This window comes from Phyllostomus hastatus, unplaced genomic scaffold, assembly GCF_019186645.2.
Source record: "Phyllostomus hastatus isolate PE091 unplaced genomic scaffold, TTU_PhHast_1.1 phas_scaffold_93, whole genome shotgun sequence".
NCBI classification, from domain to species: domain Eukaryota; kingdom Metazoa; phylum Chordata; class Mammalia; order Chiroptera; family Phyllostomidae; genus Phyllostomus; species Phyllostomus hastatus.
Genome location: NW_025334042.1, coordinates 23,311,317 through 23,331,087, shown reverse-complemented (window position 1 = coordinate 23,331,087; position 19,771 = coordinate 23,311,317). Strand labels below are relative to the sequence as shown.

Here is a 19,771-nt window from a genome sequence, read left to right as displayed (position 1 = left end):
CCATCTCCCTTTCCCTTCTAGGTGGTGACTCTGCAAAATGCCTGGCTCTTCTCTTTGGAGAGCAGCAGCAGGTGGGGGTGGGAGACATTCCTCAGAAGGGAGGGGGCATCGTCCAGGAGCTGGTCAGCAAAGGTTATGGGGGAAAAGGGTTCCTGACTCGCCCACCAGGGCACTCACCTTGGCACCGGGAGCCCCAGGGAAGCCAGGACCGCCAGCAGGACCCACGGGACCCTGGAGGAAGCAAGGAGGTACAGAGATGAACGCCATTCTGGGAAGAATCTCTGCAGACCCCAGAGTGAGCCACCCCACATACCTCACATTCCTTCTCACTTCTCCCAGGTTTTTTAAAGGATTTTATTTATTTATTTTTAGAGAGAGGGGAAGTGAGGGAGAAATAGAGGGAGAGAAACATCAGTGTGTGGTTGCCTCTCACATGCCTCCAACTTGGGATCTGGCCTGCAACCCAGGCATGTGTCCTGACTGGGAATCAAACCAGCGACCCTTTGGTTTTCAGGCCAACACTCAGTCCACTGAGCCACACCAGCCAGGGCCCTTCCCACCTCTGTACTGATTTGGCTCCACATCCCCTGTGGCTAAAGTCCCTGGACAAAAACTGTCCCCACTGCCCGTGCCCCCAGGCCTGGCTTCAGAAAGCAAAGCAAGACTCTGACTACACGAGGGGAGAGCAGCAGGTGCTTCTTCCAGCTCCCTCTCTACCTACCCCTCCTCAAAAACACTGCACAAAAGGTGGCCAAGAAAAGCAAACCATTGCTTTAAAGGTTGTTATCAACAAGCTCAGGCTACTGAAAAAGGACTCCTCCTCCCCTCCAGTAGGAGCCTGAGCGCACACTCTGCTCACGCTGAACAAACATGGGGCTGCACGGGGCTGTGGGCTGGGCCTCGAGGGCAAACCTGCCGTGGATGAAACACTTACCGGAGGCCCTGCGGGGCCTGGTTGACCGTCGTTGCCCCGGGCACCCTGTGAGCAAGGAGAAGGAAGCGGATATTGTGAGAAGTGCCCAGGCGTCCAGCCCCTCCGTACACACAGCCAGCTGCACAGAACTGTGGGTGGCACTGTGCCCAGGGGGTCCCAGGGCTGAGCGTGAGGCTGGTGTGGTGGGAGCTGGGGCACAGCTCCGGGGAAGGAAGGGAGGGGCCCCAGTGCCCCTCTGTGGTGGCCGCCTGCATGGGAACTTGGGGTCTTCAGAGAGCTCGTTCTCAGCTTAAATAAAGCTTGGGTAGTTCCCCAGCTATTCCATCGTTCCTTAAACTTCAGTGCAGATCTCAAACATCTCCAACTTCAAGGCCAAGTTATCATTTAAAGACTCCGAGAATTGGGCCAAAGGAAAATCAAATCGCCAAGGAGCAATGTTGACCAGGTCCCGCCCGCTCGCAGCGGGAAGACTTCCAGGGCTTGGGCAAGGCCTCCCCTTGGTGAACTCCAGGCTGCCTCTGCACGCTGGCCCCTCCCTGACAACCTCCTCCTGAGGAAAACAGAGATGCTTGCTCGCTTGCAGGATGTCTGCCACCAGCCCAGGAAGGGGCCCCAGGAAGGGGCCCCAGGAAGGGGCCTCAGGACGGGGACGGGGCACCCAGTGCAGCCCAGGGACCACATCTGCGCTGGTGCCCCTGAGACTCCCACACACAGAAAGGCAAAGCGGCCAGCTTTTCTCCAGAGGACTTGCACTTTGAGGTTTTCTCCCCAGGTTTGTGGTGAGCACCCCTCAGTTTGTCTCTCAAGGGCCCGGGGAGCTTGTCCCTGAGGAACCAGGAGGCTGGGCTGAGCTGGACCTGGCACCTGGTGCTCGTCAGGGGGCCGGTGGAGGCCAGAAGGCAACCTTTCCCCATCTGCCTGCCTCTGCCTCGCCACCAAAGCTGAGGAGGAAGGATGCTTTAGGGGGAGCTCATGTTTTAAGTAAGACTCAAATCTTCTTCCTGGCTATGGCCCATTTCTCCCAACTGAGACTCTCCAGATTGGCATTAAACAGGGAAGCAAGAGAAGACTCAGCAGAAGAATGTCAGGGGGAACATAAAGCTTCAGCATTGGCCAGAGCCCCTTCTGGGCTGGCCAGGCTGCTCTGGGAAGCTCTGGGGTGCCCTCCCTCCAGGGCAAAGCCCGGGGAGAGGCCCAGCTGGGCACGAACAAAGGGGCGCTGCAGTGCTGCTCTGAGAGGCCAGAGCTGGGGTGGCATCGGACCCTCTCCCTGCAGCGAGCCTGGGGGGAGGGCACAGTCTGGCCCAAGGGGGGGAGGGGGCGCGTGACACAGCAGGCAGAGGCCAAGCCAGCCTAGTCCCTGGCCCAGCCTTGACACCAGGCCTGCACTTGGAACTCTGTAGCATTGTCGACCTTCCATGCCAAATCCCATGCACACCCTGCCAGCCTGACTGCCATGGGGACTACCATGGGCCAGGAACCAGGGCCCAGTGTGCCCAGGAAGGAGGGACTCCAGGGCAGGGATGCAGCTCCTCTCTGTCCCACCTGGGGGCAGCCACCATGGCTCCAGGCCTGGCCAAGGAGCCGCAAACCAGTTCCTGCTAATCCGAAGAAACAGAAGTGTTTCTTGGCAGGCTCAGCACTCACTCTCTAATCCCCTCACAAAAAGTGACCCTGGGACAAGGCACTTCAGCCGCTCTGGGTGACAAATGGGGGTCGAGGCTGCTTGTTACTTCACTGATCTGCTTTTGAGAACAATTTCTGCCAAACAGATACATTATCTGGGAAGCAGCACAACTGAGTGAAGCTGATTTACTCTGGCCAGCCCAGCGAGCACCCAGGAGGAGGGGCCCCGGCACACGGGTGGCTGGGCCTGAAACCAACAGACAGCATGATCCTTCCCCACCGCGGCTCTCATCGCTTCACTCACCCCATGACCAGCGCCTACCAGGGCTCTCTGTTGCCAGGGGACCAGAGCTAAGCCCCTGCACTGACATCGGTTGCAAATCCCCTCACTTCTTATTCCCCACATTAACGAGAGGCCACCAAAGGCTGAGGCTGCCAAGCACTGTTCGTCTTAAGCTATTAACCTTCCTGTGCCTCAGTTTCTTCTTCTCTAAAATGGGGAGAATAAAATAATCTGAGGGAGAATTGAACGAGACAAGGTATATGAGGCATTCCTCCTAGAAGGTGCCGGGGAAATGGTGGCCACTGGTACCATATCGTCACAACAGCAGCAGCAGTGTCACACACAAACGCCCGGTCAGATACCCTGGGCTGTTACATGTTCTAGGGCATCATCTGACTCGATCAGAAGAACAAAGAGTAGCACCCTACTGTAGCCGACTTAAATCTGCCCCTAAATTCAAACTGGATTGCCTGGGGAGTGGGGAGTGCTGTGGAGGGGACTACCTGAATAACCCAGACTGGTTAGCAGAGGGCCCTGCCTTCACCACCCACCCGCCCCCAGCCTGCCCCTCCTCCCATTGAGCACCCCAGCCGGGGAATTTGTGGCACCCGAGCAAACCCTGTGGGATGGCCGTGCTCTCTGCCCCTCGCCGGGCTATTTTTCGAGTCAAGTGAAGTAACTCTATGTGAAAGTGCTTGGAAACTCTGAAGAGTGGTGGACAAACGGTGGCTTTTGGCCTTGCCAATTACTCACCACAGCGCCTGCAGGGCCGGTCCGTCCTCTCTCGCCAGGCAGACCACGGGGACCCTGGAACACACACCAGGACCGCACGAGCGTGAGTTGTCTCAACGACACTCTGTGCCGTCACTTGCACCTGCAGGCCTTTCCCGGACCCCCAAGGGGAGGCAGTGTGCAGGCATCAGAGCACACCAAGGTCTGCTGCCCAGGAAGAGCACACAGAGGTTTGGTGACTGACCGGCACCCGGGTTACAGGCTCATCTTGCCTCTTGCAATAGACGAGGTGCCCGAAGTGTTGAGAATAAACAGAAGTTTTTAAAATTCAAACACACATAAAGTGTGTTAGGGCTATTTCAAGGAAATGTGGGCAAAACCTTGACCAAATCATCTGATTGATACATTTGGCCTTGTGCTCCTAACGGAGATCAGTCTACAACATTGGGTAGCTACTTTGCACAAAGGAAGCACTGGCGTTGGTGCAGGAGCCGCCTCCAGGGCTGCAAGAGGTGTGCGAAGGCTGTCTGGAGGCCCTGCAGGGGGCGCTCGCACTCACCATCGGGCCTGGAGAGCCATTCTCACCGGGGGAACCGCTCTCTCCCTGGGAAAGAAGATGCGCAAGGTTAGTGCCTGGGACCCCACTGCCAGCCCCAGAAAAATCCCACAGAAGAGCTGGAAGCTCTGGTCATCTAAGCCATTACTGACACCTCCAAGCACCAATCCTGTGAGGGACAACTCCCCGAGCTCTCTTCATGCATCAGGATACAGGACTGGCTCTTTCCAACCAAAGCTGTTCGGACACCCTGACTCCACCAAGCTCAACAGCATCCCCTTGACTGGGAGAAAAGACTCCCACACCTCCCTCTGTCCCCTGTCCCAGAGTGCATCCTGGTCCTTACCTTCACACCTGGAGCACCAGCTTCGCCTTTAGCACCATCCAGGCCTGGGTAACCCTAGGGGGCAAGAAAAGAAACATCTATCACACTTCTAAGGAACCCAGATAGGAAGAAGTGCACGTGTCTCCAAAAGCTTCTCTCTCCCTGGGGACAATCCCTTCCTTCTAACACCCTCACCCAAGGTACTTACTCTGTGACCTTTGACACCAGGAAGGCCTGGGGTTCCCGGGAAGCCACGAGCACCCTGAAAACCCAAAGAGATGTCAGGGCCCAGAGCAGAAGAACCCAGCAAAGGCTGCCTGAGCTGCTAACAGCCTTGGGAGCCAGCTCCCTGACCGCCAGGGAGCAGTGAAGAAGCCCAGCCCTTGGACAGTTCTTTTAGTGCCTCCCAGGACCCCCCTCACTTTGCCTTACCCCACTTTACACAAACCGGGCAGAAACAACTGCCAGGCCTCCCCTGGGGACCTGTGTCAGGATTATAAACGTGATCGTCAGATGCCGGTGTGGTACATGTGGGGTCTGTTGGGATTTTGTTTTAGAAGTGAGCTAACTGAACTGGAGGAGTGCAAAGGGGGGCTGGAGGCTGGGAAAGGTGGGGCTCTACCTGAGGGCCAGGAGGGCCTCGTTCACCAGGTTTTCCAGGCTTTCCAGCTTCGCCCTGCGGGAGAGAGATGGCCTCAGCTTCCTCGGGAGACTCAGCAGCGTGACTGGTGCTCCCCAGACCACCCTCGGTCCTCATTCCTTTGCCCACCTGCTGACTCCTCTCCCTCATCTCCTTCGCATTCCAGGCTTCCCTAAATGCCTTTCCTAGGTCATAAAGTATTCTTTGGGACAGCTACACATTGGGTGGGCCAGCTCCTCCGTCCCCAGCAGCCCCCACTTCCCCTGGTGGGCGATCTCTCTCTGCTCTCCTGCGCTCTGCTGACAGGGCTCGAGCTCCCTCACCGCGGGAGACTTGGACCGTCTAATGCCTTTCCTGGGAATAGCCTGAGTGGCCTCCCTTGTCCTTTTGCTTCGTTTGCATCCTTTGTAGACACCCTGACTCAGGCTGAGCTTTTCCTAACTCATTTACAATTAAGATAATGTTGGATTATTGAATGCTTCTTTCTTTGTTTTTTCTTCTCTGTATCTTTTCCCCTGGTATTCTCCCTCTCTCTTCTCTCATTTCTCAATTTCCCTTCTTGGAGCTAATGGTGTTTTAATTATTTCCCTCTCCACTGAGTCCGCTGCAGTCCCCAGGGCATGTGCAAGCTAAGCTGCAAGGAGGAAGGTGGACAGCACAGAGAGTCCGAGTTTCAGACAACTGGTCTTGCTCTTTCAGATGCCTCCCCCCCAGGAGCCAGCCAATCAGCACCCCAGCACAACTCCCTTCAGACCCTGTCACAGAGGCAGCCACTCCTGTGACCACTCGTATATACTCACATCGTCACCAGGTTTTCCAGGGGGGCCTGGAGGACCACGGGGACCCATGGGACCCTACAAAGGATAACAGTTTAAGAGATGGTTGAAGGGGGAAGACACCAAATCAGTGGACAAAGCTTTAAGACTGTAGTTTTGTTTTGGGGTGTTTTTGGAAGCTAGTTTCCCTCTAAGGAAGAAAGGTGGAACAACCCCATTTTGTGCTAAGAGAGAATCAAGGTCCAGAGCAGAGCATAGGGGTGAGCAGCAGATAGCACACGGTAGGGATGGACCAGAAAGGGGACAGTTATGGCAGAGTTCCTGGTGGTCCCTGGCACACTTGGTTCTCTGTCAGAGCTCCCCCAAGGCTAAGAAGCGGCATCTGGACATCCGCTGGGCCCTCCGCCGTGGGGAAGCCCAGGTGATGTATGCAGGTGGCAGTGACAGGACTGGGGTCTGGGTGGTACGTCCTGGAGGCTCCCCAGGAGGGGCAGGGCCCGCGCTGGTACTCACAGACACACCGGGTTCCCCCGGTTCACCAGGGTTTCCTTGAAATCCTTGAGGGCCCTAAAAAGTAAGAACACAAGGCTGACCCCCATGAACTGACAGACAGCTTGAAAGCAGCTGCACTGTTGCCAGGAAGAAAAGACCGGGTACTTACGGGAGCACCAGCAGGGCCTGGCGGTCCTCGCGGTCCCATGGGGCCCTGCATTGGGACGGAAGATGAGGAAGTTACTGGGTATGCTTCATCGGCGGCCTCCAGAGTGCCACCTCCTCCCAGCAGCAGCCCAGACAAAGGACAAGGAGCCACTCTGTGGGCAGGGGGCCTGCAGTGGCTGCCCCTTCTCATTTCCCACTCCCCACGCAAAAATCTATTTATATTTATAGGCACCATTTGGACAGAGAAGCTGGCCTTGCTTTCTCCTGGACAGCAGCCATGTTTACTAAAGTCTGAGTTTCATTTAGCCTTTGCCAAGTCAGAGCTGCAGGGCTGAGATTTCCTGCTGGAAGTCTTGTGGATACTGGAGAGCGGTGGCTGCTGTCTGCATTCTTCAGTTCTCATTCCAAAAGCAATAGCAACTGGCCTTCTAACAGATCGGCCTATATGCACCTCTCCATCCTCATTCTTCTTAGTCACTCCAGCGCATCATTAAAACTGGCATCCACAGCCATTAAGGACCAAATGCTTTGGGCTAGTAAATGGGAAGGTTACATAACCGATGGAGAAGAGCTGCCCTAAGCAATTATCTGAAACGTGAGGTTGTCAGAGTCTCTGCCTCTGCGGAGGGCCCCCTCCTGCCATTCTGGCTGCAGAGAACTGGTGTCTTGTCTTACCATTGGTCCCTGCATTACACCCATCTGGGCGCCACCAGCCTTCTCATCAAATCCTCCAGCCATCTGGGCAGCGAAGTTCTGCAAACAAACCCAACAACATTAGGCGCTTTCTCAAGCCTTAAGTTTTCCCTGCTTGGCTGGGCAAGCTCTGTCCACACAGAAAAAAACTCTATTTAGATAAACTCTAATTGTTGGAGCTTAACCTTGCATTGATCAGAATTACCAATGATTCCTGAAATATAGTTTTGGAAATGTGTTATTAGATGACAGTGGCATAATAATTGCCCTAGAAAACTAAGTGTTATTTGGAAGAGTATCAGTTACCTGCATTTCACTTTTAAAGGTGAGGGTCCCCCCCGCACCTCCAAAGATTTTAATGCCCAGCGAAAGACTAAACTCAACAGTCTTGAAATATTCTAGCAACGGATGTAGTAGGCATCTGCGAGTTTAAAGTTTAAAAATTTAAAACATAGCAGCCATCGAAATGGCAAACCTACAAACACTGGGCAATAATATAATTTGTTGCCTGGTTGGATTCCAAACACGACTTGAGCTACACACCTTCACTCAGTGGGGCTCTTTCATGAGAATGAATAGTTGCTTGGAATGTACTTGGCAAGGTCCAAGAGTAAATGTCTTCCAAGGACAGTGGTCACTCTTCTTCCAGGGAACTACAAGTGCCCAGTCATCCTCTCCCCCAACCCCACACCCACTCCCAAGGACTGACCACACAGTACAGACACCAGGGTGCCAGGTAACTGAAGACTTTCTTTGCAGAAGCCCAGTGACTGAAAAAAGTCAACCCTCAGTGCCACAGCCTCATGCCTAATATGTGGTCCCACGAAATGACAGGCCTGGGGGAGAGGCCCACGGACAGGCTGTGTACACACTGCTGGCAGCCCTGGGAGCCGGCCAGGTCAGTGTGAGCAGCAATTTAGAAGCCGCATTTCTGGAGGGACGTCCTGAAGAGAGGGGACATAAGGATACTTACTCCACCAAGGCCAGGGGGACCAGGGGGGCCAGGAGGGCCAGGGGGGCCAGGATTTCCAGGGGTCCCGGGCTCTCCATCTCTGCCACGAGGTCCGGGGGCACCCTTGGGAGGGAGAGAACAAGGCGCCGATGTGAAGCAGTGTTAATGCTAGAACCACCTGTCCACTGGCGGCCCTTGCGGTGGTGGTCAGGCGAGCAGGGGGCCTTAGAGGGTTGGGCAGCGTTGTTTCTCCACTCACTTTTTCACCTTTGTCACCACGATCACCTCTGGGTCCTTGTTCACCTGCAGGTCCCTGAAGGTGAGGAAACGTTGAGATGACAGCAAGGCCAGGGGCCTGCCAATCAGTAAGCCGAGGGAGGCGTGGAGGAAAGGCTTCCTCCCTTTCTTACCTGAGGCCCAGGGGGTCCTTTGGGTCCTACAATCTGAGAGAGAGACCCACAGAACAGCACGTTAGAGGGGGCCACAGGAAAACGACCCACTTAGCAATAGAAGCAACGTGGTGTGAGAATGACTTTTACTTACATCCTTGATGTCTCCGGGTTCTCCTTTCTGTCCCTGAAACATGACACAGTCTCAGGATGGAGCAGAACAAGCCCACCAAGCCCCAAACACCAAATCCTGCCCGGCAGCCCCTGCATCAAGGTGCCCTTGAAATAGGCCTCTGCTGACGTCTAAAAAAGGGCCAGCTGCATGAGCATAGCATTGCTTCTGAAGAAGGAACTCTCAAGGCAAAAGTAAAAGGAAAAGAGAGAAAAAATCCCTCACCTTTGGTCCTGGTTGCCCTGCAAGTAGAAAAAACAGAGAAGGAGAATGTAAGATGTGTGAGCTGGAGAAGTGCAAGTTCTCCTCACTTACAGGGGTCAAACCCAAGACAGGACACAACCAAGGAAAGAGGCAGCTTCCTGTTGTTACTCCGCTGAGCCCTCTGTTGGGATGTTAGAGTGACTGGGGCCCTGGGGTTGCTGAGACCCCATGAAGGACAGAGGTGCCCCGACTTTGTTATTCAAAAAAAAGCAGCCAGCGTGCAAAGGCAGGAGCAGAGCCAGAGGAAAGAGAACATGAAGAGCTCAGGGTCTAATCAGCCACTAAGAAAGCACCAAAAGCCAGCAGAAGGTTCTACCTCTTCTCTCCCCCATAGGGTAGGAAGCTCTTCCTGCAGCCCATCCCCTCCCAGAAAAAGAGTTAGGTAGTTAAAAAGGTCTTACATTCAAGCTGGGTCTCCTTGAAGCAAGCACAGAAGGGGGAAAAAAAAACAAGCAGAGCATAGGAGTTATAAAGGGCATTGCAGCCAGAGCCACCCCAAATCAGTGACCCCTTCCCTTTGTAGCAGCAACAGTAAAAGCAACCAACGCCACACGCAGAGGCCCCCTCAGAAATGACCTGGGAACTGGACCCTAAAAGCAGCTTCCCCGAGCAGCTTCCCAGTGGTGAAGTGTTAAGGAAAGGCAACCTCTCACTCCCCTTTCAACTTCTTCTCTACTTGAACAGGAAGAAACAGTGAGGCCACTCAGGCGGCCTAGACATGGGTCCCCATTCACCCTGCAGGGAGACAGGGCAAGGGCTTCAGTGCTGGGGAGGTCACTGGCACGCGTGTCATCCGCAAGCACTGACTCTCGCTGGGCGTTCGTAACTGCGCGTTCAGAGTGTGGGCGCAGGCGCTGCCCCAGCCCCATCTCTACCTTCACCGCTAGGACTGCGGGAACCCAGCTCTTCTCTTACTAATGTGGTTCTTAACCAGCAGTCAATTCCAAGAGAGAGAGAAACACTGTTTTCTTTCTCCGTGTTCCCCGTCTCAGAGAGGGAGCCTGTCCCCTGTCTCTCACTAGCTAGCGGAGGCTTCTCCTCACTGAAGACCACTACCTTTGGGGGTCTTCTGAGAAGACCAGGTGTGAGTCATAGAGGAGGAATGAATCATCTGTGGTTTGGCCAGACACAGTATTCCATCTCCACTGTGGCTCTAATACTTTGCAGGGATGGTTTCAAAGAGGGCATTCTGTGGAAGCACAGCCATGCGTCCCTGAGTCAGGGAAGCATGTCTCAGAGGTGTTAGGTGAGGAAGGGCCCTTCCAGTGTTTTGTGCTCACTCAGTTTCAACCTGCAAGTGAGAGGTGGCCTTTCCTTTGAGCCTCAGCTGCTGGGGTCCCATGAATAGCCAGCACCTCTGCTCTGCAGAGGTGACCAGCATCCATGGGAGGGCATTTGCTGCACCTGCAAGTAATTTATTTATGTGGAACAGGAAATAAATAAATTACAACCACTGGCAGTGGCGAGGTCAGTTGAGCAGATGGGGCAGCACTCTCCGAAGGGGGTCTCAGGGCTGAGGCAGTCTTTCATGTCTTCACAGATTATGTCGTCGCAGAGGACAGTCCCAGTGTCACAGACACAGATCCGGCAGGGCTCGGGCTTCCACACATCCTTATCATTATACCTCTGCCCGTCCTGCACACAGCTGCCAGCCTTCTCTGCACCAAGGGTGGAGCAGGAGGAGCAGAGAGCGAAGGGGAGGAGGGGGCGGGAGTCAGAAAAGAAAAAGAGAAAGAGGTTGCAGTCAACTTGACATTATTCAAACGCTGAAGAACGTGGACTCGGGCCACCCAAACATAAAGAACTTGAAAGTTATTCTTCTAAGACATCCTTCATTCTTCTTTGTATTCAAAAATACCTATTGCACTATGCTGTCTAGTCACCAGTGAAAATCCTGACCCAGCACTGAATGGGGTGGGGGGGTGGGGGGGTGGGTACTGTACTGACCATACAGCATTTTCTTCGTGCATCCAGCCTGAGGGAGACCTGATGATGTGGGGCCGGGGGCAAGCTGAGCGGCAGCAGGAGGAGATAAGACCCTGAGTGGGAGCTCAGGGGCCATGAAGATAGGGGAGAGGAGAAAAGGGAGACACCCCCCCACCGCTGCACCCCCCCCAGCACAGGAACAGAGGGCTTTTTTCTGCCTTCCTCTAGGAATTATGGGGTTTGCCAAATACCACTGATAGCTAAAATTCAGAAAGCATGTAAAAAATTCCACCCACAAAAATTAGAACCTGTAAACAGCCAGGTTCCATCCCTGGATATGGGGTGGGACAGCGGAAAGAAGGTGCTCTCAGAATTAGGGTCTCGTCCCATTCTTCAAACTGCATTAGGACTGGGGCCAGTTGGGACAGGAGGAGAGGCCCAGTCAAACAACACACTTGGGACCGGCGCAGGCTAATAAGACCCCTTGGGCGGCAAGCAGGGCCAAAGCGGCCCCAGCGTGGACCTCCAGTTGTAGTCTTCCCTGGAGAGGGCCTGCCTCTGTCTGAAGACAACACCCCAGTCTGCAGGCCAGGGGGCTTCGAATGCTGGGCCTGGGCGCGCATTAGCCAGTGCAGCGGCCTGGCCTCCACCACAAATGCAGACCAAGAATGGCAGGGACTAGTCCCTTCCACAGAGCCCTGCCTAGTGGAATCCACCCTGCAAATGAAACCTGTGCTGACAGGAGCGCGCTCAGAGCGCGCCAAGGGCTGAAGAGCCCGCACCACGTGCTAGGGAGCGCCCAGCGCTGTTTTTCTCATCAAAACCCCCAAAGCAATGGCAACTGCAGGGGATGAATAATAGGAAAGAGCCACAAGCCGGGTGGGCGGAGACAGACACGGGCCTGCCCCCGGCTCTTGAAGCAGACTCTGAAAATCTAAAGATAAACCCTTCTCTCTCCTTCTCTCTCTTCTCTCTCTCTCTCTCTCTCTTTTCTTTTCCACTAGGAGAAGTCCACTCAGCCCTTACGCAAGACAAACGCGGGGAGGGGAGGGAATCCCACGGGATACACAGAAGTCTCTGTGACACACCCACCGCTAAAAATTGCTGGAGCTGTAGAAAGCCCGCAAAGGGGAAGGGGACGGAGGAGAGAGAGGTTAACAGTCTCAGGTCCGGATTAAGGAAGAGCCCACTCTCACCCAGAAGGGCCCGAGGGTGGACAGAGAGGGAAATGCTGGGAGAGGGAGGCGCACCCTGCTGCGGATCGGGTTTCCCCTGCGGGGCGGCGGGGATGCGCGGGGGCGGGGCCGGGAGGCGCTGGGTGTGAGCTGCTGGGTGACCGAGGAGGCGGCTCTGGACAGGGCTCGCCCACAGACACTGGGAGGGTGAAAAGTGGGATTAAATGACTGCCCCAGAAAGGAGCCAGCTCCGTAACTGGATCCCCTAGGTGTGGACGGAGGAGCCCAGCACCACCATAATTGCCGTTCCAAACGGCTGCCGATAGCATCCCGGCGCGCCCGATCGGGTTCCGCTCATTACCGCAGCGCCGTATAAGTGATTCTTTGTAGCAGGCCAATTAAAAAGTTACCTCTTTCGGGGAACTGCTTCGCCCCGCCGCCGGGCCGCGCGGGGCCGGAGCCCGGGAGGTGGCGGCGGGCGGGCACAGGGGGGCATTGTGGGAGAGGGTGTCGGGGAATCCGGGGAAACCCACCGGACCCGCCTCTCATGAATGGGGCTTTTCTCGAGCGCACACAGAGCCCGATTCACAGGTCTCCGCAAGAAACCAGTTTAAATAAATACGGGCAGCGTTTCAGCCCCATCTGGAAGCCATCGCTGCCAATCTCCCAACGCAAACAAGCCTCACAAAGGAGGATTGAGGTCTCTCCCCGAGCCGAGGGGCACTTTCGGAGAGGAGGGCTGTGAAATACAGATGTGGGTCAGAGACGCCACCGCCAATAAGTTCCTCAAACTCCTGGAGAGACGGGGAGGAGGGGCGTGCCCGAGCCCCAGAGTTCCGACATTCCTGGAGGCTACGCGGACTGCGCCTCTCCCCACGTCCCATTTTAGGTCAGCCGACCCGGGGGATGGGGCTGTGGAGCCGAGAGGTTCCGGGACGCACAATCCGCGGCTCGGACGCGCTCCCCCTGGGGAGGAGGAGCCAGGGCGGGAAGAGCTGGGCCCGAGAAACTGTGGAATTCACTCTGTCCCGGGAAAGCGGCGGCGGTGAGAGAGCTCTGCCACTTAAGCAAGCGCCTCCGACGCCAGGTGGAGAATTTGGGAATTATTTCACAGTCACCTAGCTAATTCCATTGCGCACTAAAACAAAGGTCCGTCAAGAAAACAGCTTTGTGGGTGTGTTCATGTACATTTAGGGCAAAAAATATAGTCAGTACGAGCCGAAGCCATTATTAGACACAAGGTACTCCAGCAGGTGCCCCGGACCGCACCGCCAGCTTAGCGCAGCGCGCGGCGCCCGGGCCAGGATCGCCTGCCCCGGACTCCCTGCGGCTGCGCCGCGGGCTCCAATCTTGCCCCCGCCCGAGTCGGCCGCTCTAAGGACCGTAAACTCCTCCCGGGCCCACAGCCTTCCAAACCTCTCCCGAGACAGCCTGGTGGCAGATGAGACAGTGTAGAGCCTCGTCGACCGAGGACTTTGATTCCCCCCTCCCCCCAAAAGAGTTTGCCCTGCGATTGATTTACAATCTGTAACATACAAAGACAGGGCTGGAATCCCAGCCGTCGGAAACGTGCCCAAACACGTGGAAAAAAAAAATCTCTCTACCTAATACACTTTCCAGGCTTCGTCTGTCCTGAATATAATCCCAGACAGCAGGACTTTACCGAAGGAGGCGATGGCACGGGGTGGTCCGAACCGCCTTGGGATCAGATTGTAAAACTGCCATCTTTAACCATATTCGTTTGAAATAGTTGCAGCAATCGACCAAATACACACACACGGCCCGAAGCCTCGCTCAGAAGAGTTTCACAAACAGAAAAGGAACTCACTGTAGTACCTCGGGAGGGTTAGCGGGGAAGACCGCAGGGAGGGGGCGCTATTCTCCGGGGCCTTTGAAGAGCACGGTCTGGTTGGAACCTTATCGCCTTTCAGAGGGCCTGGCCTCGGGAAGTTTCAGGGGGAAAGCCGAGACGCGAACGAGGGCTGCACCTTGCTGCAGGGCCAGCCGGGAGGGGGAGGGAACCTCGAGAGACGCTGAGGTCTCAGAGCGCCTCTCCGAAGCCTTTCTTTGTGGCCTCGGATTTCAGCCCACCAGTGCCATTGCATCTCCTTTGTCTACCTCCTCTTTGACCCCCCCCCGCCCCCGCAGCAACCAACCCCTGGACACGACTGCGAAGTCCACCCCTTGGCGCGTGTTCGCCCCTTCGCCAATACTCTTTCTCTCCTACTTCTAAGAACGATGGGCCACGACCTGTTGTGCGGACTTCAGAATGCTTCCGCGAGGCGAGATGTGTGTGTGAACGTGTGCACCTAATCGTCAAAGCTGGTGATAAAGAGCGCGCTTACATCTGTGCGCAAACCTCTCCGACCCGACACTTTGCAGCTTTAATATTTCTACTCACTGAAGGGACCTGCAAATGCCTTCAACTGGGACCCGCCCGGAGGGCTCTCGGACAGAGCCCCTGCCCGGCAGAACTCCGCTCCGTGAGCTCCCGCTTATCGTGCGCCCCAGTCTTGGTGCCCTCTGACCTCAGAAGCCGCTGGAACCCGGACCTGCGGGCTCCAGAGCTGCTGAGAGCCGGGTAAGAGGATGCGGAGGGACGGCACGGAAGGGTGGCAGGCAGGGACTGCGGGCGACTTACGGACATCCTGCCCGTGACACCGAAGGACAGCAGCGACGAGCAGCGTCAGCAGCACCAGCATCTGGGGAGCCCCGAGGCGGATCATGGCTCACCGCGGGGCCTGGCAGGGCCGGGCCCGAGCGGAGCGCAGCGAGGCGGCAGAAGCACGGCGTGGGTCCGGGTCTCTACCGCGCCCTCATGCAGGAGGCCCTCGGAGCAGGAAGAGGAGGGAGACCCGGCAGCCCAGCAGCGCTCTGCGTCTTCTCCCCGCCGCGGCGCCCGTTATATGCGCCCGGCCCCACTCGAGGCTGGTAAACTGGCCCAAACCGCGGGCCGCCCCCGGCCCCCCGCGGGGCTGTAACCTGAGACCCCGCCCCCGGAGCCCGCCCAGGCCCAGCCAGAGCCCGCACCTGCAGGGGCCGAACCCCCCTCTCTGCTAGCCCGGCTTCCCGCCCCCCACCCCTAGTGAACCGAGTGGCCTGATCGGGCGGGGCGCAGAGTCGCCCCCCCCGGCCTCCCCCCCCCCGCTGCCGGGGGCTGCGGCGCTGCCCCCTCTGACCACAGTTGGAGAGGGGGGCCTCCGGCCCCTCCCCTCGGAGTTCTGCCCGGATTGGAGGGGCGGGGGGTGTTTGCAGAGGCACAGGCCGCGAGCCCCAGACTGGGATGGAAAAGACTTGGGAAGGAGGAGGGAAAAGCAATGGAAAGGAGCAGCGGGGGAGGGGATACTGCGTTGGACCTTGGGGGGCAAAGGGTGGGGGTAAGACGCATGGGGAGCCCGCGAAGGTATCTGGAGTCCTAAATCTTGGAGACTGGCAAGCAAGGCCAGGTTTGGGGGGCCCTTTCTGGGGTACCTGGCCCCCCGGCTCCCACCTGGAAGTGCAGAACGACAGCCTCCCAGCCCCTCCCCCACCCAGCTACGCGATGAAAGAGCCTCCTCTGGAGCCTGGACAGACGTTGGCCGGAGCGGATCGCCAGGAAAGGGGCCGGTGTGTTACAGCACAGAGGGAGACCTGTGCGAAGGGGGGGGGGGGGGGAGGGCGGGACAGGTCCTGGGAAGGGGGCTCGGGGAGCCAGAGAGGCCGCGAGAGAGCCGAGGCTAAACCGTGCACGCTGCCGAGGTGGGAGACCGTCTAGTTCCAGGCTCAGACGTGGTGTCTGCTCTTCCTGGCCCGGCTCCGGGAGTCCCGGGGGGGAGTGGGCGCTGCCGACCTGGTTGAGCAGCTCTGGCCAGAGACAGTTGGTCACCGCCGCAGCCCTGTCCAGGGAGCGAGGAGGCCGCTCCAGCTGGACAGAGCTCCGTGAGCCAAGGGAGAAGCCAGAATTTCCTAGTGGGCCTCCCGGCCCTCCCCTTCCCACCTCACCTCACCTTCTCCGGTGAGGGCCCTCTGGCACCTCGGCCCAAGCTCTGCCTTCTCCCCAGGGCTCAGCTGTGCTCTTTGCCTGGCTCCTGGCAAAGATACCAGGGGAGAAAAGCCCTCAAACGAGCCTTCTTCTTCTTGAGGACATAGTTTTATGTTCCTGAGGGTTGTACCGTTCCCCCAAAGAACTTCAGGCAAAGGCAACCTTTCATGAGACTCGGAATTGGCTCTGACTTAACCAGAACTCCCCTCCCCAGAAGTGGGGTTTCTGTAGCCCTTTCCTCCTAGAAGTTGAGAGCACTTGGAAGAATTTTCTCTTATCCCCCTCCTCCCCCAGGGTGCAGGCTTCCTCCAGGGTTCCAGGCTTCCCCCACCCCTGCCCCCAGGGTTTGAAGCGTCTGAGCTCCAGGTGTGCAGAACTCGACTTCTGTGCAGGTGTGCTGGCTGGAAAGGGAACGAAGTTCCATTGTTTAAAGGGACACGGCCACATTTTGTCCAGGCTGGATGGGGGTAGTTAAAGCATTAACCTGCCGGTTCCGGATTCTCCTCTTGGGCCATGCGCCTTGCTTGGCTGGCTCCCACCCTCCTGGTCAAGTCCTTGCGTTGAGTTCCGAGCCACTCCCCAGCCCCAAGACAAAGCAGGTCTCACAGCCATGGTGTCCCGTGCCCTCCTTGGAGCCATGGTTCTCTCTTCTCCACCTGGAAGGTAGAACAGCCAAGTCCCACCCATTTCTCAAGATGCTGCAGGTTAAAATACCCCTGAGAATCCTCCCCAGACACCTCTAGAGTGCAGCGTCTCCCTGCCCCGCTGCACCCCTCTAGCCTGCATGCCCTGCATCTATAATTACACTCTAAGCTGCATGTTTTGTGTGTAGTTCTCATTTTCCCCCTTTGTGCTCTCTGGTCTTATCTTATCAATGAGCCCGGAAGCTCCTTGAGGACCAGAACAGTGCATGGCACAATGTTAGCACGTACAAAGGTTCAGCTAAACCCTCATGGACAAGTGCATGTCGATGCAACTGTGATTTATGACACAAGCAACACACCAGCAGCTATAAAGCTAAGCATTCATACAACTGACCTAAGATATAAGTAGTCACAAAAATTTAACGAAAAAATAAGGGTGTGGGTGAAAACATTAAGATATATGAAAAATTGAAGCATATTTTAAAGCGATCTTGTTCCACAGGCAGCAAAGAGATACATCATTCCATCACTAAGTCACTCCTGATGCCCTTCTCTCACTCCGCGGTGATTCGCCTCCGGCAGTGAGCTGTGTCTGCAGGCAACTGGGCTCTAGGTGTTTTCCGGCGATTGTGGTTCATCTGTGACCAGAGTTCAGTTCTCCACTCCCTGTGAGAAAATGTTTTCTCATCAGGGATGAGAATTGACCAAAGCAAAACAAAACTTAAATTGACAAAGCCAAACTAAACTATAGAAATTAGTTAAATTCTAAAGTGAACTAAACACCATTATTAATACTTTACCAATCCATGAATCCAAGCAGCTACAATTTAAAAACTTCTAATTCACCCTGGCTAGCATAGCTCAGTGGATTGAACGCGGGCTGCGAACCTAAGTGTCGCAGGTTCGATTCCCAGTCAGGGCACATGCCTGGGTTGCAGGCCACGGCCCCCAGCAACCACACATTGATGCTTCTCTCTCTCTCTCTCTTTCTCCCTCCCTTCCCTCTCTAAAAATAAATAAATAAAATCTTTAAAAAAAAAACTTCTAATTAGTGACTCTGACTGGACCTGAACCTATATGCAGCATGTATGAATGGGTGTGTGTGTTGTGGTGTAGTACAGTCTCTCTTGCTCTGTGTTTATTAATTCATAGTATCAATGTTGTATTAACATGTAATGTCATCTGACCTCACCATTTAGATGTAGAAAAAGAGAGGTGATGTAGGACAGCATTTGCTGGATAAAAGCACCATAGGGACAGCAAGGAGGGACAGTAAGAGAGGAGACAGAAAAGCAAGCTGAGTTGACACAATGAATAAAAAACAGGGTCACCCAGGGCCATGGGGGGGGGCGGTCAAAGTCTCTCCATAGTCCCCAATGGTTTGTAGCTTCTGCTACTGTCCCTAAGGTTCATAATGATGAACTAAAATATCCAAGAAAACGTTAATTTATGTGTATTATGGTCTCCTCGAGTAGACAGGAAAATACGCATTCTATTTTAGAAAGATGTCCATTAATGAAATCTCCGTAATGAAAATAAATGTTCACTCGCTCAGTGTGGAAAGTCTTGTATCATAGCGCAGTGAGACAGACGAGGACGCGCTGCGGTTTCTCCAACGGCGGCGGGCCGGGAACCAGAGCCACTGGCTTCGCCGCTCCACTCCGCTCGGTGGGAGAAGGGCCTGGGCGGCCGGCGGAGAACGAAGGTCCGGCCTCCAACACCCACACACCTGCACCTCAAGTACCACCTGCCTCACAGTGGGAGAACCGCTAGAAATAAGGGACACAAACGAGGCTGTCTCCCCCAAATCAGACCAACTCAGTGACACGGATGGATCAAACCAGCCACTTTGTGTTGTGCAAACAAAATAGTGTTTCACCCTTCCTCTCCCTTTTACGGGGGCATTAAGTTTAGCCTTCTATAAACACGACCTTATTGGGAAAGATGTTTGTAGGTAGACTGCAAAGAAAAGATCTCTTTCTCTCCCTCCGCACAAATCCCCATTTAAAATAGTGATAAAAGTGAAGAAGGATTCACATTCCAAAGAGGTAAGCCCACCCCAAAAATGGCAGGTGGTGAATGTACACCCTTCTTCACTCAATCTCCGGCCACACTTGGCCCAGGCGGCCGGCCGGCGGGCCGGGTGGGGGAGCTGCCCAGTTCACTCAGCAACACTCCCCCCACTCTGTGGGTGGGGCGCAGCTCAGACAGCCTTTCAAGATGTGTTTATGTTTTGCTTTGGCATTTGGGGGGCAGAGTGACAGGGTTGGGACTGTCTGGGATAGGGTTTCCAGATCTATGGCCTACATTCCATTCCACAGGAGCATAAATGTATTACTCTGTCTTCTCAAAGGCAAACAGCACTATGAGCCCCAGCCAGGCTCCTTAGCCCCCGCCCCGCCCTGCATGAACTCAGCTTAGCACTCTGAACACCCACTCCTGTCTGCAGTGGGGAGACAGAGAACGTTAAGTGATTATCTTTGAATCTGTAGAGGACACAAGAAAAAAAAATGACTGTGAAAAATGCTCCAAGAAAGGTACTCTCCTGCCTCCTAAAAAGGAGCAAACAAACAAACAACAACAAAACAGAAAGAACAGCATTCTGGAGGCCACAGTTACGGAAGGTTCCCAGGAGCTGTGAGTCTCCGACAGTGGGTGGGGGTTTGGAATGCAGTGGTGTAGTCAGAGGGTAGGATGGCCCCTATAAGAAGCAACAAGGGCAGATGAACCAGAAGGCATGGCAGGGCACCCAGAACAGTGTGGAGTCAGCCACAGCGGCCGCTAGGATTAAAACATGTGACCAGGACGCAGTCGAGGCCGGACGCAGAGGACTCTGCACGTGCCGCCAGTCGTCACTGAGTCAGGCTCAGACCTGCCTTTCCCTCTTCTCCTTTCCCCTCTTCTCTCTGGCTCCTGCTAGATAAGCCTTTAGGTGAAAAGAAAACAATGTCTGGCTTTTTTAAGGCTTACTTTTTGAAGAAATGGCTGTGCTTTTGTGTAGAA

General features: G+C 55.4%; 1 protein-coding gene across 1 annotated transcript in view; it reads right to left on the bottom strand.

Annotated features, from left to right (window-relative positions):
- Positions 1-14,879, bottom strand: part of COL2A1 (collagen type II alpha 1 chain) — a 30,845-nt gene extending 15,966 nt beyond the window's left edge. Inside the window, exons 1-18 of the mRNA XM_045830051.1 lie at positions 14,745-14,879; positions 10,454-10,660; positions 8,964-8,980; positions 8,721-8,753; positions 8,588-8,620; positions 8,437-8,490; positions 8,199-8,300; positions 7,208-7,285; positions 6,534-6,578; positions 6,386-6,439; positions 5,897-5,950; positions 5,079-5,132; positions 4,665-4,718; positions 4,478-4,531; positions 4,135-4,179; positions 3,597-3,650; positions 935-979; positions 178-231 (exon numbers count right to left, since the gene is read on the bottom strand). Coding sequence (XP_045686007.1) covers positions 178-231; positions 935-979; positions 3,597-3,650; positions 4,135-4,179; positions 4,478-4,531; positions 4,665-4,718; positions 5,079-5,132; positions 5,897-5,950; positions 6,386-6,439; positions 6,534-6,578; positions 7,208-7,285; positions 8,199-8,300; positions 8,437-8,490; positions 8,588-8,620; positions 8,721-8,753; positions 8,964-8,980; positions 10,454-10,660; positions 14,745-14,829 — 1,122 coding nt within the window. The 5' untranslated portion in view covers positions 14,830-14,879. The remainder of the gene's footprint in view (positions 1-177; positions 232-934; positions 980-3,596; positions 3,651-4,134; positions 4,180-4,477; positions 4,532-4,664; positions 4,719-5,078; positions 5,133-5,896; positions 5,951-6,385; positions 6,440-6,533; positions 6,579-7,207; positions 7,286-8,198; positions 8,301-8,436; positions 8,491-8,587; positions 8,621-8,720; positions 8,754-8,963; positions 8,981-10,453; positions 10,661-14,744) is intronic.
- Positions 14,880-19,771: the final 4,892 nt, after the last annotated feature.